The sequence below is a fragment of the Orcinus orca genome, chromosome 14, assembly GCF_937001465.1.
Source record: "Orcinus orca chromosome 14, mOrcOrc1.1, whole genome shotgun sequence".
NCBI lineage: Eukaryota > Metazoa > Chordata > Mammalia > Artiodactyla > Delphinidae > Orcinus > Orcinus orca.
Genome location: NC_064572.1, coordinates 87,940,551 through 87,957,393, shown reverse-complemented (window position 1 = coordinate 87,957,393; position 16,843 = coordinate 87,940,551). Strand labels below are relative to the sequence as shown.

Sequence of the window (16,843 nt, the reverse complement as noted above, 5' to 3'; positions counted from 1 at the left end):
TTGGTGAGATAAAGCTTACCTTCAGGTAGAATCCTCAGGAAGGGCTGATGGGTGTGGTATTCTCTAAATTCTTGTATGTTGAAACTCTTTTTCTGTAATCTTGATATTTGAAGGACAGCTTGCTGGATTTAAAATTCTTATTTCATATTTTCTTTCCTTGAGATTGAAAAGAATGTTTCTCCATTGTCATCTTACTTGTATGTTGGTTTTGAAAAACCTGATGCCAGTCCAGTTCCTTTGCACTTTCATTGATCTGCATGCCCAGGGGCCTTGAGGATTTTATCTTTATCTTTGAAATCTCCTAGTTTTATTAGGATATATCTCAGCGTTGATCATTCTGGGTTAATTTTCCCAGGTGCCCTGTGAGCCTTTTCATTTTAAGATTCAGTCATTTTTTTTGTTTTGGGGAAGTTTTCTTAGGTTACAGTTTTAAACATTAGCTTTGCTCCATTATTTTGTTTTCCTCTTTTCGGAACTCTGATTTATGAACACTATTCCTTCTTTGTCTTCCATTTCCACTGCTTCCTTTCCTACCCTTTTTTTTTCCTTTATGTTCTTTTCCTTCTCTTGGTTGTGCTCCTGTCCTTCTTTAGTGCCCTTTATTTTCACTTGAATTTATTCTCCTTATTGCATTTTATAATTTATTCCTCATTTCTGAGATAATTGTGCTTTTTCCTTCCATTACTTTCCTGAACTCATTCAAGTCTCTCCTGGTTTCTCCCTGCTTTTGTCCCTTTCTGTTTTTACATTTCTAATTCAAGGTGGTTTTTCATATCTTCAAATGTTTGTTTGAGCGTTTAAGTATGTTTTTAGGCTGTTTGAATTACAATCTTCTTTTGATTCCTGGTTGTTTTTCAGGAGGGATTTTTATGTTAATGCGTGTTTTGTAAAGATTGCTGGTCTAATGGCAGTTCTTCTGTTAATTTGGCTGAGTCCAGGTATAGCAGGTGTCTGTCTGTCTGTTTTGGTGATGGACAGGGGAGGGTGTGAGGCTCCTGGTATTATGGTCCTCGTGGCTTGCAGGACCCTAACTTCCCCTCTTTCTCCTTCTCACCACCCAGCACCCAAGGGGCACTCCCCCAACTCATTTGCCTGTTTCCCTCTCAGGACCTGTGAGTTTGGAGGAGAGCCTCTTTAAATGGCGTCTGTTTCCACGGTGTGGACTTTGGAGGCCCTGCCCGGAGTCTGTGCTCCAGGGCTCAGGCTCCCCCCGAGCTGCCGTGTCTGGGTGGGCTTTCCGGGGGCAGATCACTCACACCCTCACTGGCGTCCCCGCTCGGTCCAGCTCACAGCTTCTGCCCTTGCTCAGCATGGAGCCACGCTGGGGGTGTGGGCTGGAGTAGAGGGGACCCCGCACTGGGGTTTGGTGGCTTTTCTTTCTCACTGGCCGTATTCTCAGATGTCAGTGTTCTCTGATTTCAGGTTGTGCCCAGGGTGTGGTTCAGTGCAGAAGTGACTGTGACCTTTCTGTATTTCCTGGTGTTCAGAAAGAACTGTAGGGAGAGGGGTGACTGCCTCTGCCCTTGTCTCAGCCGCATGGATTCCACACTTTATTTACCCCAGGACATTATTCTCAATGGTTTAAGGGGCTCAGATGTCAACGTTTTCCATTTTCATCCTCAGGTATCTGTTTTAAGGCATGTTAGGGAAGAGTAACCCTGGCACTCTAAACCCATGATAGGAGCTTTCTATCAATATATTAGATAAATCCATTAAGTAAAAAAAAGTCAATTTAGAAAACCATAAATAAATAATAGGACAGATAATGAACAGATTTGGCCCCAGTCATGACGATGGTTTGCCAGTGACTGAAGAGGGTGTGCAGGCCGCCCGTGTGCTAGGGTGCTTTCTGACTCAGGTGGGAGCTGTCCACCAGTGGGGCCGCCCTCTGGCCCAGGGACCCAGGATGGAATGCTGGCACTGGCAAGGGGTGGACGTCCTGACCCTCAGCTCTGTGTCACTGAAAACATCGTTACCCTGCAAAGTACACAGTCTTCGCACTTAGAGAGTGAACCGTTTTCCTTTAGCATTGGAGGGTTGCTTTTGTAATTCATCTTTAGTTCATGGAGAAGCAAAAGCCAAATGCTGACTTTCCCAAAGGTTATCAGTTATGGGCTGTGTGTGCAACTTTTGAAATAAATAAAATTAGTTTACTCTTCAGTGTCAGTAAGACAAAGAATTATCCACATGTGAATTATTCATATTGTATTAAGAAAGTATTTGCCTTGATACCAGGCAAAATGTATTGAAGCATATAGCCAGTTTCTTGAACAAAATTTATAGGTTTTGTACATTTTCAATATCAATAAACCAGTCACAATAGTTTATTACAAGAGTTTCAGCCAAAATTGTTTAAAATGACTATTTTAAATCCGTAAAGCTAAGTAAATATCAGGCAATGCTAGAAATAATGAGGTTAAGTGTAATTGATGGTGTTTATTCCCGAAAGATAAAGTTTAAAGTCATCTCCTCAAATGTCCTATAAACTTTCCCAGCTCCACAGGGGTCTGTCTTTGCAGCTGAGGTTCTCAGAAAGCAAATTCAATTAGAGTGTCGTGTGCTTTACGAGGCCATCTCAAGTGAGATTTTGTTTGTTGCAGAAACGGGCATGCAGGAGATTAGAAGCAGCGGCGCAGGAGTGGGGCTGCCCCCAGGTGAAGGTGCGCGTGCCCACATCCTGGGGCAGCAAGGAGCCCGAGTCACCAGATGCCCAGCCCAGAGGCCACCTCCCTGCACCGAGGCCAGACGGTGGCCAGGGGCGACCAAGCGTGGGGGTAGGTTTCTGCTCCCACCAAACCAGCCTTTAAATGTCTAATGAAAAGTGTAAATAACCACCGTTCTGATTCACCTGCCGCTGTGATTTGTTAAATAGGTTCCTCAGGACGGTGGAAAGAGCTGGGCCCAGCCTTGCCCAAGATGCATTGCGGGGGAGTCTGTAAGTACATTAACCTTCTTGCTGTGACATAAAAGATAGACTTGGCCTTAAATATTAGATCCATAAAACAAAGTTCATAAAAACAGCAGATACGTTTCTAAGGAATGAGGGATGTAAATAAAAAGGTGCAGATAAGCTTTTCTTAGCATTCTACCCGGCTGCAAACTAATTTGTTTCCAGCTTCAGACTGGAAATAGAAATTGAATATACATTTTAAGTTCTTTCTAAAACACAGGGTTCAGGGAAGGGAACAGGTCTCTGGATATGGTTAAAATAGAGGTTATTTGAGTACATCTTAGAGAAAAGTCCTAACCTCATTTACTTATCCAAATAGGAATCAACGTTGTTTTTTCTCTTTTCCCTCTTTAAGCTTTTCTTTCATGTTTGCATAAACTTCACACAAACCACAGATTTCAGAAGGAGAAACACAGTATTCACACCATTAATTCAAAGTAAAGGGAGGTCTTAACGTGACCAGAGTCAGATTCTCAGTCTCCTGTGCTGGGCAGAAAATCGTAAAGTGTGCGTTAGCATCATGTTACCCTTGTTACTAATTCTGAACTTGTTCTAAAAACAAGTTAATAGGTTTGAAACCGCTGTAATTCTTGGTTTTTGTTTTTGTTTTTTTAATTTTAAATTTGCGGTCTTCATATTGCAGTAAGATAGAATTGTGTTTAATTTCCACATAGAAAGCAGGAGTGTCTGTGTGTGTGTGTGTGTCTGTGTGAGTATTTTCAGGATTGCCCCCTAAAGATCTTTAGAGAAACACATTGCTGTTTTTGATAAGCAAAAGACTGAGTCAGTAAGCTATAGTCTTCACGTGCTGCATTGCAGGCAACTTGTTTTATAGTGAGAGGCAATGACTCTGTTTTAAACTGAGGCCTAGAACTGTGTCAGTTATCGCCCATGCGAACCTCTGACTCTGTGACGTCATCAGACAAATATGAAGACAAAGGTTGGTGGCAGACCTGCCCCAATGTGCTTCTCTACTTTTTGTCCTCTATCTTCCGGGAACTTTCCGCAGGTTGTATTGCGTTTTGTGGTGTAATCCTGAACAATGGTGAAATCAAAGATCCAGCAACTTGAACTTACTGTATTTCGGTTGATTCACTGTAACTGCCAAACATGCCCTGGATTTCGAGTAAACAGTGCGACCCCATTATGGGTAGATTGCATTGATGCTGGTGACCAACCAGGACCTTCCTTATTCTTATCCCATTTCCATGGAATGTATCTTTCAAATCCCCCATCTGCTGGGCAAACAGTTGGAACGTAATGTGGGTTCTTCATGCTCTGAGAGGTCGTCTTCTGGCACGTAGGGCTTAAAGAAAAAAAAATTTGGCCCAAGCAGCTGATTGGATCATTTAAGCTAATGTTCTGTTTGAACAACAGTACCTATTTGATTAGGGTTTTCCTTCCTTTGTAATTCCCCAAGCTTGCCTCTGTATGTTTCCTAGGAGATGAATCTGCGCACAGAAAACCTATATTGATATGTAAATATATCATTTTTTTGTTAATGCTCGATATTCTTTTCATCTAAATTTCAGAAAGTGACTTTAAAAAATCAGTTTCCCTTTATTTGTAGTTATTCTCAATAAAATTTCACCCAAGCTTGGGTGATTTAATATTTACACCCACTACTTCTAAAAGTCTTATGTAAATAAAGATTGAAATGTGAATTTGAAAAGGCACACCTCTTGATATTTGAACAGACTATAGCTGCATATATCTTCTTTTTCTAATAATATGGCTAGTTTCTCTCTTAAGCTTTTAAAATAATAAGACACTGTTTTTGTATTCTAGAACATCAAAAGGCTCAGTGTTAAATAAAAAGCAAATAGTATTTTTAGAAGTGCAAGACCCCAGGGGGAAGTGCTTAACGGTAAAGCACTGATGGGCAGCGATTCCAAATTTCAGAAGACTTTATTAAACACACGGCTCCATTCACAAGTGTGCCCCCACTTCACACACAAGCCCGCCCTGTCCTGGCCCACAGTTCCCACAGCTGACCCGGGATGGCGACCTTGGCTCAAAGAGAAGCAGAGGTTACGTTGGGGAGTTTGTGTGGGATCCCTGGCGGAAAACGTAGACCTGTGTTTCTCAGCTTGTTTGCTGCTTATCCCTGAAAACCTCCTTTGCATCCCAGTTCTCTGGGTATTTCTGACCTCAGCAGGGTATCAGCTGATCGATGGCTTCTGCTCTGAATTCTCACGTGGCTGTCTAAGCCCGCTGCCTGAGTTCCTGTTGTCTTTCTCCCGCGAAGCTTTTCCTTGTTGTTACCATGAGTCGTTGCTCACTATGCAAGGACTTTTTCTGTAGACCTTCTCAAACTCATTTTCCAGGCGGGCACACGAGTCTCCTGTTTGGTCTGTTCCAGCTCACTGTAGCGGGGATGACTGTTTCAGTCGTTGCTGACAGTTTCTTAGGGTGATCACTGTTCAGGTTCAACTCCTAGTACAAGTTATTATTTAGAAACAACTCCTCTTCACCCTGAGTCACCCTGCTCATGTTACGGACAACTGGGGTGAAGCCATCCCCAATTGTGGTGGTGGGACATAGTGTTATGTCACTTGGGGTGTCCACCCCCGACCCCGGGGCAGGCTGCCCTCACTGCTGTGCACCGTCCAGGCTGCAAGGCCAGGAGCAGGGTGATGGTCGCCGTCTCTAGCAGGCTCCTTTCCTTCCACGAGTGGTCCCAAGGCCGGGCTGCGCCTTGCAGCCAGCTTCCTTCCTCGGTCAGCTCAGCCCGCCTGGCACAGGGGTCCATGGCAGCCAGGTGTGCCATGGAAATCACGCTCTTCTTGGAGATTCTGCCCATTAAATGAAACCTAGTGAGGCTGCGAGAGGTCTCCATGATAATGAAAGGAAGATGCGTGAAAGCGGTGGGCATTATCATGCAGGAAACTACAGGAAGAACAGAGTTAAGATGTTCGCTGGGGGGACAGCACTCCGTTTTCTGAATGGTACCTGGCCACTGATGCTCTACAGCTCCTCAGGGAAGGGGCCACCTTCAGACTTTATTGGGTCCGCGTGACGGTCACTTGTCTGTTTTCTCTCAGCTCCGTTCACCACGCTCGTCTCCCCTGCATCTCCCAGGGCATGGCTCCCTCCCCCTACCCCGCCCAAGGCAGCCTCTCAGCCCCTCCCTCCGGTCCCAGCTCCTGGCCAGCTCTGGGGCTCTGCAGTCACACCATCTCCTCCCTTTGTCCTCCCAGCCTGCAGGAGGGCGGGGCTTCTACTGGGGGAATATTTGCCTCCCTTCCCCTGTGTGGCTTCTCTTCTCCTCCATCACTTGTGAAGTTGAATCCCTGTGTATGAAATACCTAGATTGATTTCCCTTTTCTGACTGGACCCCACCTGGGCTAATCATCTAAGGAGTGGACAAATCCTCCTGAAAACAAAAGCCTTGCAGTTTTAAGTGTAGGCCTGTGGGTCTTGGTTGCCCAGCAGGCTCAGCATTTAGGAGTGCCCACAGAGTGGAGAACCTGGGCGTTAAGTTGAAAAAGGTAGGCCTTATGTATTGCACATCACTGGTATTCCTTTGCTTCAATTTATCTCAGGTTATTGGGTTTTTAACCCAAGCTGGTAGTGAATTGCCACATAAAAGCCAACATGCAAAACATGATGTTTTGGGTATTGTGGACCACCCCCCACCCCCAATCCCCGACAGACTGATTTTGGATAACAGACTGTTTGTTAGTGTTGAGGGCAAATACTAAGGGAGCAGCCTTAATAAGCTTCGATGTTACTCACTTTTTGACGTGGAAATCCTTTGCCGGACAGTGGTGTTGGGGGAGGGGAAGAAGAGAGGCGGGACGTGAGAGTAGACATTGGCGGGGGGGGGCGGGCGGCACGTCCCAGCTGTTGTCTGGGCTCCGTTTTCCCTGTAGGGACGGCAGGAGGAGCCCAGGGATGATGATTCTGATTCTGAATGGATACATTTTTTTCCTTGTACTACTTCTTATCTCCAAATGGGTGACCTTTAAAATATTTGCCTTATTTTATTTACCTATCTGTCTTATTAGCCACTGCTTCCTACATCGGTAGCATCTGTAAATACTGCACTGAAACGGAATGGACCCGGAAGCTGGTGTAAACAGGATTCTCTCTCTCTCCTGGGCCCGGGGGTCAGGCAGGAGCAAGGGCCGAGGATGAGAAGGTAACACTGTGCTGTAGGTGAAGACAGATCTGTGTGCAGTGGGCTGGTCTTCGTGTCCCGTTTCAGCAACAGTTACTCCTCGTGAGTCCTTTACTCTTACGTCCTGAGAGAAGGAAACACAGTCATAGAGGGATCAACGGGAATTTCATTGCTCATTCTGTAGGAATCAAATTTGCGCTCTGTGCATTTTCTCTGAGGTCTGTCAGGGACCCCAGAGGTCACCGGTCTAACCCTGTCACCTTACAGATAAGGAAAATGAGGTCCACAGGGGTTAAGTGACTGGCCCACTGTGCACCATGGCTGATAGGGAGGTGGCGGCCCCAGGACCGACACCGCAGCCCTCTCCTCTTCCCGCTCTCCTGGCTGATCCTGTGCTCATAGCCCGTGTGGCAGCAGCACTCCCGGACAGTGCACAGTGACGACCTGCTCCAACCCCTCTGAGGAGCACAGTGTGAGGTGGTGGGTCTTTGTGGATGTTGTTCCCAGACACAGTGAGAGCTTCCTGGCTGAGACGTAGGGCTGAATTATTCAAACGGTGGAAAAACAAGCTGGCCAAGAGAGGAGTTTGGCTGTGTCAGCGTAGCCAGACGTGAATCCCAAAATGGACGACTTTGAATAGACCTGCTGCCAGACTCTTTGGATATAACTTCTGATGGTAAATGCTTTCTCTGAATATGGATGCCAGAAAAAGAGTTTAAAAATTTTTAACTGTGTCGTTGAGATCATTTCCAGGCTCTGAAGGAACAGATAGCCTTCAGGTGACTAGAAGAACAAAACTAAACCTTTCTCTAGGAATAAAATGTTATACTATGAGGAGACGGTGAAATGGATTTTTACAGAAAAGATAGTGTTTTAAGAAAAATGCAATTTAGATTTCCTATAAGCACGTTAGACTAAGCTAATGCAAATGTATCCCTTCCTGCTGCAGATAAAAACATTAGATACATAGTTAATGATATAATAAGTGAAGAGAGAAGCAGAGCAGTGGATACAAACATATTCCTTTGTGGCTGTTGTTAGGTCTTGGCCTTTGTTGGGTTTGGTACTAGAATGGGCCCAGGGCATGGGGGCTAGAATGCTGATGTCCAGAGATAGATGAGACTTTGGCCAGTGGAGATGTGGGAGCTAGAATTTGGACCCTTCCCTAAAGTTCTCTGCCTTGAAGATCTGCCTATACCATAAAAGAGGATTAGAAGTTAAAGTACCGGTCGTACATGGGTGTGGGCTCCAAGTTTATTCTGTCTCAGTGCTACAAAAATCAAAAGTTAAAGCATGAACATAAAAATAGACATGGACTATTAAAGTCCTTAAAGCCTCAGTTAGTGGCAGAGTCAGAATCCGCCTGGAGGGATGCTTCCACCATCCAGAGCGTACAGGATTCAGAGGTGAAACAGCTGGCACTGTGCGTAAGGTCACAATAGAGTGATATAAGCTATGTAAACAAATCTACCGTGGTGGGGCTGGGGGGTGGAGTAGGGGAGTGGCATCAGGAACTCTTAACAAACAGGAGAATACAAACCTGTAAGAATCTGAATTAATAGAAGAACCTGAAGTTCACTATAAAGGTAAATATTTTCAGAATTTTTAAAATGACTTAAAAAGAAATAGAGCCATGATGCAGAAAAGGATGGTATGAAAAAGGAATTGGGAGGTTAAAAAAAAAAAGAAACAACTTCTAAAAATGAATGATACAGTCGTTGAAGTGAAAAAAAATTCTCAGGTTAGACACAGTTGAAGACAGAATTAGTGAACTAGGAAATTTATCTGGGGAAATCATCCAAAATACAGCAAGAGAGATAAAGAGATAAAAAGTGTGATTAGCAGTCAGAGGAAAGAATGAGAAGGTTCATTAGGGAATCTAGAAGGAAGGAATTTAGAATATGGGAGAGAAAAAGATAATGAAAAGATCTGATTTGAAAAGAGTAATGGCTGAGAATTTCCCAAAATTGAAGAAAGGCATTTGTAGCCAAGTAGTTTTGAAGAAGAACAAGGTGAGGGAGATCACCAATCAGATGTCAAGATATATTACAAAGCTGTAGTAATTAAGACAGTGTTATTGGCCTAGGGGTAGACAGATAGACAAGTGAATAAAACTGAGAGCTTCAGTTAACCAAACAATGTAGCTCCAGTGCATATATGGCAGCTGGATATATTACAGACAATGTGTTACAAGTCAGCTGGGAATGACCAGTTACTCTATAAATTGTGCTAGGACAATTGGCTATCCACATGTGAGGAAAAATAAAATTAGATCTCTACCCTACACAAAAATCAATTCTGGGAAGTGGGGGAAAGGTAAAGAACCTAAATGTGGGGAAAAAAAACCCCAAAACAAAGAAACCTTTAAAACCTTCAGTAGAAAATATAGGAGAATATATTTATGACGTTGGGAAGATTTATAAAAACTAATAAACCCAAAGGGAAAGGACTAACATATTTGACTATGCACATAAGACGTTGCATATCAAAATTCCTCCTTCACTGTTTAAGAAGATACCATAAAGCAGGGAACACATTTGCAACACACAAAACAGAGAGTAGCAGATAAAGGGGTGAAGTACATGAACTGGCAGTTCAGAGAAGAGGAAACCCGGTCAGCCAATAAATACTAAGTGGAGATTCAACCTCCCTAATAATTAAGGGCATGCAATTAAAGCACCAAAGTGGCAAAAATAAAAATGTCTGCTGATGTAAGTGTGGGTGAGGATGTGGACCTGAAGGGTCTGTCCACTTTAGTGGAGCCAGTATAACCTGGCATAGTGACTTGGAGAGCAGATGTCTAGTAAAGGTGATGGTGGGTGTCCCTGTGGCCTGGAAGTTTCAATACTAGGTACATATTCAGATGTGCCCAGGGAAATGTGTACAAAATAATTGTAGCATTGTTTGCTTAGCAGAAAGCCAGAAACCACATAGACGTCCATCAATAGGAGAATGGATAAATGAATTGGCTATATTTATTCAGTGAAATACACACTGCAGTGAGAATGGATGGACTCAGAAAAGGAAATTACAGAAGAAAATGACACCATTTAGATATAATTTTCAACAAGTAAAACGTCGATACATATTAACTAAAAGAATAAAAACATTCCTGAGAATGATAGACTGAGTTCAGCATGAGAAGGTTATGCCTACCTAGGGAGTGAGGGCTCAGATATGGTGCGTGTTCCAGTTATATCTGTAATATTTTATCTCTTAAGCTATGTGATGGATCATGGGGGTTGTTATATTGCTGTCTATACTTTGTTGTGTTTCTGAGAAGTCCTGGTGAGTCTTGGATGTGATGTATGTGCACATCCATCATGGTGAAACTGAAGAACATTAAAGACAGAATTCTGGAGAGCTGCTAGAGAGAAAGGACTGGTATCCATGAGGAAACAGTGATTTGAGTGACAACAGACCCCCCATTAGTAACAGACACCAAAGACCTTGGAATAACGCTCTGAAATGCTAAGGGGACTGTCCTGTGTGAACACGTGGCTGTGCTAGGCTCAGAGCTAGAACGACCAGTGCAGTGGGAATTCTCTTCCCCCCATAGTAATTCACTTGCCAAAACTGACTCTGGAAGAGAGGATGTAGACCAATCACAATGGAATAATTTGGGAATGTTCTCAAAAGCTACCATCCCAGATGGCTTTATAGGTTTAAAGAAATCCTACCTGAAGAACACATGGATGACTTGCATTAGAAAAATGACTACATTGTTTGGTCAAAGGAGGAGGAAAAAAACCAAATGATCATCTTAATAGAGACAGAAACAGCGTTCAGTTACTCCAAATCACACTCATGATAAAACCAGAAATAGAAGGGTTTATCCTGGTAAGGTTTAAGGATCCTCACACCTAGTGGGCATTTCTGCTGATGAAGAGAAAAACACAAGTTTGTTTTCTGTCACCTCTTCTGCTTACCACGGTTTCTAACTCAGACAATTAAACAAGGAAAAAGAAACAATGGCAACAAGAATTGGGAAGGAAGAAAGCTAAATTGTTATTTCCTGATGATATTATTATCTACATAGAAAATCCAAGAAAATCTACAGATCAACTACTAGAACTAATATTCAACAAGATTGTTGAATATAAGAAAAACGTGCAAAAATAGGACGGATGAGTGGTTAAAGAAATTGTGCTATACATACAATGGAATATTATTCACCCATAAAAAGAAGGAAATCCTGGGGCTTCCCTGGTGGCGCAGTAGTTGAGAGTCCGCCTGCCGATGCAGGGGACGCGGGTTCGTGCCCCAGTCCGGGAAGATCCCACATGCCACGGAGCGGCTGGGCCCGTGACCAGTGGCCGCTGAGCCTGCGCGTCCGGAGCCTGTGCTCCGCAACGGGAGAGGCCGCAACAGTGAGAGGCCCGTGTACCACAAAAAAAAAAAAAAAAAAAGAAGGAAATCCTGCCATTTACAGCAACATGGATGGACTTCGGGGCATTATGCTAAGTGAAGCAAGTCAAACAGAAAAAGACAAATATTGTATGATCTCTCTTATATGTGGAATCTTAAAAAAAAAAAAAAAGCTCATAGATACAGAGAACAGATTGGTGGTTGCCAGAAGTGGTGGGGGGGAGAAATTGGTGAAGGGGTCAAAAGGTAAAAAGAAAACAGCAACAAAAATCTTTTTTAAAAGCAGCAGCAGCACTGGGTAAGTGGGCTCTTTAAGCTCCTGAGGCTCCTTCCAGGGCAGCCTCTTAAGACGTCAGCATCCCCTCCAAGGTGCCAGGATGTCCCTTCCTGAGCCCATGTCAATGAATTTGAGATAAAGCAAACTTATGTAAGAGAACAGCCTATATGTATTTTGGAGAGTCTGTCCTTAATGCCTGCTTTTGAAGTCCAGGAAAGCTGTGCCTACAATTTTTTTTGGTCTTAAACTCAAGACTTTTCCTACAATATATACATTCATCCTTACACCCTATTTCTTTATTTTTGGCTGCATTTGGTCTTTGTTGCTGTGCGCAGGGTTCTCTAGTTGTGGTGGGTGGGGGCTACTCTTTGTTGAGGTGTGTGGGCTTCTCATTGCGGTGGCTTCTCTTGTTGCGGAGTACAGGCTCCAGGTGCGTGGGCTTCAGTAGTTGTGGCATGCGGGCTCAGTAGTTGTGGCACGTGGGCTCAGTAGTTGTGGCTTGTGGGCTCAGTAGTTGTGGCTCGCGGGCTCTAGAGTGCAGGCTCAGTAGTTGTGGCTTGCGGTCTCTAGAGCATGGGCTCAGTAGTTGTGGTGCGCTGGCTCTAGGGCATGGGCGCAGGAGTTGTGGTGCGTGGGCTCCAGGGCGCGGGCTCAGGAGTTGTGGCTCGCAGTCTCTAGAGCGCAGGCTCAGGAGTTGTGGCTCGTGGGCTCTGGGGTGCACGCTCAGGAGTTGTGGCTCATGGTCTCTAGGGCGCAGGCTCAGTAGTTGTGGCTCGCGGGCTCTAGAGCGCAGGCTCAGGAGTTGTGGCTCGTGGGCTCTGGGGTGCGGGCTCAGGAGTTGTGGCTCGCGGTCTCTAGAGCACAGGCTCGGGAGTTGTGGCGTGCGGGCCCCTATACCCTATTTTTAAAGTTGCCTGTTTGTCTCACAAGCTCAACAACAGCTCCTCTGCAAAGCTCTTGATCCTTGTACATCTGGGGTGAGAGCGCTGCCTGTCGCACTGCTGTGGCTGGTGGAGCTGCGCCCTGCAGAAGCCTGGGCCTGGGTTCAGGCCTGTGTCTTCCTTCCCAGCGTGAGCACCTGACTCAGCCTCAGAGGAGTGGAGAAGGTTATGGGGTGTCATCTCACGCTACCTCCCCTGACTTCAGTGCTACCCACTTGTCCTTTCCTTGGTCTAAATGGATTGCTTCCCAAACTTGATCCCCTTAAAGATATTCAGTAGGAGACTGATTATAAACATCGTGTGCTCATCGTTGTTTGAACTGCTCACCAGACACTGTCGTTGGGTACCGATAAGTACTAAGCTTTGTTCGCGTCGGCCATGCCCGCCTCCTAGAAGGGCCCTAGCGGATTAGGCTAGGACACGTTCCAGCACACGGGAGCTACGGGACAATCTGGAACAGAGGTAAAACGTGACCGCAGGAATCAAGTCTTCTTTTCCTTGGTTTGTGCCCTGCTCTCCAGCACTACTTCAGACTTATACAGACAAATAATCCTTCCTAACAAGGTGGAAGGCCAGGTTCAAATATAGAATTCTTGAATTTCTCAGAGTGCCACGCCGGGACATGGTGGAACGAGGGAAAGCTGGCCCCTGGCCCACCCCCCTCCTCAGCTCAGGCCTTGTCCTGCATGACAAGGGGCCTTGAGGACGTGCACGTGGACACGTCTACCCCATCCACGTTCCTGCTCCCACATCTCCACACCCCTCTCCAGCAAGCACCCGGCCCGTGGGCATCTTTCAGGCTTGCAGCAATCACACTAGTGATGTGCTGTGATCTCAGGAGAATGCACCTGCAGGAGAGGCTGGCCTAGCCAGGGGATAGGCTCTGGAAGGGGACAGGGCCTTTGGGTGGGAACATCCATGGAGAGGTACGGCCAGAGGGGTCCCTCTAAAGCATGAACCCAAAGCAGGGGCTCAGTGCCCAGACATCCCCCATCAGACGTGCCTCCAGTGGCTGGTCCCTGCCACCAGGTGTGTTGGAGTCTGAGGACGTCAGGCCTCACATCTGTATCAGGGACAGGACAGGTCCTCTGTGGGTGCCCCTGGGGGTCTGAGCTTTGAGGGGGGCTTTGAGAGGGACACTGACAAACTGGACTGTGGGGAGAAGAACATGGTGATGTGGGAACCTGAAGTCGGGTCAGGGAACAGAGATTGGGTGGAAGGTTTAAATGAGTGGTTCCTTTGTGTGGGAGGTTCTAGATCTCAGTCCTCTTGTTGCTGTGCCTCGCGCGTCCGATTGTCCTAAGTCCTATTTGTTCTGCCTTCAGCGTGGCTTCACGTACACCCCACCCAAGCAGGAGGGTGGGGATGGGGGCAGGAATGAGCATCTCACTGAAGACCTTTTCAACAAAAAAAACTTTTTTGACCCATGTGGTGGTGTTGACGACGATGATGATGAAATTAATTAAAAAGCGTCGCTCGTCTTCTCCCCGCCCCTCCCCCCAGTCCCAGTGTCTCTCCCGAGAGGCCCGTCTTCTCTGCAGCCTTGCCTGCTGACCTGTCCCCTCCTCTACCTCTCCCGCGGCCCCTCCACAGAGCCTCCACGCTCTGTCTGGCCTCTTCCCCGCCTCCCCACCGGGGGCCCTGCTGCTCAGGGGCTCCTGACAAGAGTTTCCGGCCAGAGAAGTTCGGGAAATGCTGCATCCTTTCCCCACCTTTGGAGGTGTGATGTACATTAGACTGTTGGTCCCGAGAATCAAGTGAAGAGATGGGTTTGATTTTGCTCAGCCTAGTATTTCTAGAACGTCCTTTTGTCAAGGGATGCCTGTTATACATGTGCTTCTGAGACTGTTTTGGAAAACACAGGTCCATTGAACAAATCCAGCCTCTGTATTCATCGTGGTCTTCAGGACCTTTTGCAGCCTGGCCCAGCCTGACCTCCCCTGACCTTCCAGGCAGATCTCCCATCCCTGTCTCTGTGCACCATGAACCCTGGCTTCGGTCACACAGGCAGCTGCTCTGGTTCTGGAACACTCTGACCTGCCGTTCTCACTGCCTGGGGTGCCATCTCCCATCTTGTAAGGTTCTGCTCTGCCTCCACGGTCCACGTGTGTGAAGCCTTCCCCACCCCTCGTCAGGTTCATCAGCCACAGCATCCCGTTCCAGTCACCCCAGTGAGCCATCCGTGTGAAACGGGTGTTCACGAGCTTGGGTGCTGCTTCCCTTGCCGACCGCAAGTCCTCAGTCTCTCTTGTTGGGTCCCCGTGGCTCAGGGCAGCACCCGCCTTCCAGGAAACAGGATGCCATCGTGGACCGGACTGCTCTGTCCCCCCACCGCCTGGCCCACCACTCCCTTCCTGGCCTCAGCCAGCGCAGCGAGCCTTCTGCCACAACGGCGCAGCCTTGGAGTGCAGGGGTGCCCTGCCAGCCTCTGCCCAGGGGCCACGGAGCCACACTGCTCTTTGCCGGGACAGTGGCAAGTGTGATAAAGGTTTTTGGATGCTGGACAAGACCTCTCATTTCATGGTGGCACAGTGTCTGGCCACGGGTCTGCCCCCAGCTGTCCGGTGCTCCTAGTGACTTCTGCGGGCGAAGGTGAGGAGACAGGAGGTCTGCTCCAGGGGCGGGGAGGGCGGGGGACCGGGTGCAGATCCTCCCGATGCTGGGTTACTTCCAGACCCTGGCCCCTGCTGCAGTGCTTTTGTGCTGAATCATATTCCATATTTAGACATCATTTTTAAAAACTATTTATGAATTTATAAATGATTTTTATTTTTTTTCCCTCTCATAGAACTGTGGGAGAGAAGAGAAGTAACATTTATTGAGAACATTCTATGTACCAGGCACTGTAGGAAGTGCTTTAAATATCTTACAGTATTTTATATATATTCTATAAATATGTACTTACCGCGGAAATAAGTGTTAGCTCAGCCGTTTTAAATGCAGTGCTTTGTGTTGGTGAATGTGAAGCCAAGGTAAATTGATTCCCACGACACGGTGTTTTATCATCGTAGGGACATTTTAACCATCTGGAGAGTTGGTAGAAGATGCAAGCTGAAAAAGGAAGATTCCAGTTGTGGTTTTGAACCCTCATGTGCCAGCGAATGTAAACCTCTCCTGGGTGGATGTGTGTGCCCACCTGTTCAAATAGCGCCTGGTACCCTCCCGTCAGGAAATCCCACGTCCTCCTCCGCTCCAGAGCCAGAAGAGCCTCCAAATGTTACTCCTCATGAAGCCTCCTTTCAAATGCATCTTGCTCGAGAAGAAGATCAATTGCTTTATTTAAAAGTTTAAAAAATTCAGTATCAAACTTCCCGTGAGGTTTGAGAGCCCTGTAGCTTACGGAGCCATATCCAGATGTCGCCCCACTTTATACTTTTCTGTTGTTTTGTGGATGTATCCAGAGCTGCTTATGTACTCTTTTTTAATTAAAAGTCTTATTTTTATATTGAAAATGCTCTATAAACTTAAACTGAATTTCAGTAAATGTTAGTATCCAGTCTGTTCTGTGTGATTCCCCAACTAAACTTATCAGGCACAGGACCACCTTTATGTTAAAATGGGAATTTCTCACCTTCTCTTGGGTTTTCAGTGTATGGCCTGACTGTGGAGACTGGCATTGTTCCCCTGGGTCTGCAGGCACCCTGAGATGCCCTTGTCACCTAGAGACGGGTCCCGGTGAAACCACTGGGTCGTAGGCTTGCTCTCGGGTCCTTTGCCCGGGCGGACGCAGCCCCGTGCTCGCCGTGTTGCCCTGTGTTAGCTGTGTGGCCGTGTCCTCTGCCAGTGACGGGCTGCAGCATCCGCGTCCCGAAGAGCCCGACCCGTAAACCCTTGTGTGTAGTCACGGAAGCACCTCATACTGGAAAGATGGGGCAGAAGAAGACACGGGGCAGAAAGGAGCTTAGTGCGACCGTCTGTGATATGGATTACCCAGTCACTGGACGCACTGCCAGGTTCAGGACAGAAAGCTGACTTTTCTGTCCGCAGCATCTTAACCCCGAGCAAGCTCGCAGAGCTGGGACTTGATGAGGAAACGCCAGTCAGGGCCGAGAGAAAGTATTGAGATTTGTGGCCTTAAAAATACATCTTTAAAGAGCTTTAATTTGCTTCTGTCTTTTCCAAATGAGATACACATCTTAATTTTTATGGAAAACGTGAAAATTCTTAGATGACAACATTTTGTT

The 16,843-nt window shown here is 46.4% G+C and overlaps 1 protein-coding gene across 5 annotated transcripts in view; it reads left to right on the top strand.

Moving 5' to 3' along the window:
- Positions 1-16,843, top strand: part of C14H10orf143 (chromosome 14 C10orf143 homolog) — a 108,730-nt gene that overhangs the window by 24,316 nt on the left and 67,571 nt on the right. For 3 of the 5 annotated variants that reach the window (XM_033420707.2, XM_033420706.2, XM_033420708.2), the window contains exons 2-3: positions 2,601-2,774; positions 2,873-2,935. In XM_033420707.2, coding sequence (XP_033276598.1) covers positions 2,601-2,774; positions 2,873-2,935 — 237 coding nt within the window. Of the gene's footprint in view, positions 1-2,600; positions 2,775-2,872; positions 2,936-3,959; positions 9,534-14,948; positions 15,252-15,670; positions 16,112-16,843 lie in introns of those variants that run through there. The other 2 variants (XM_033420705.2, XM_049697548.1) reach the window with 2 other exon arrangements.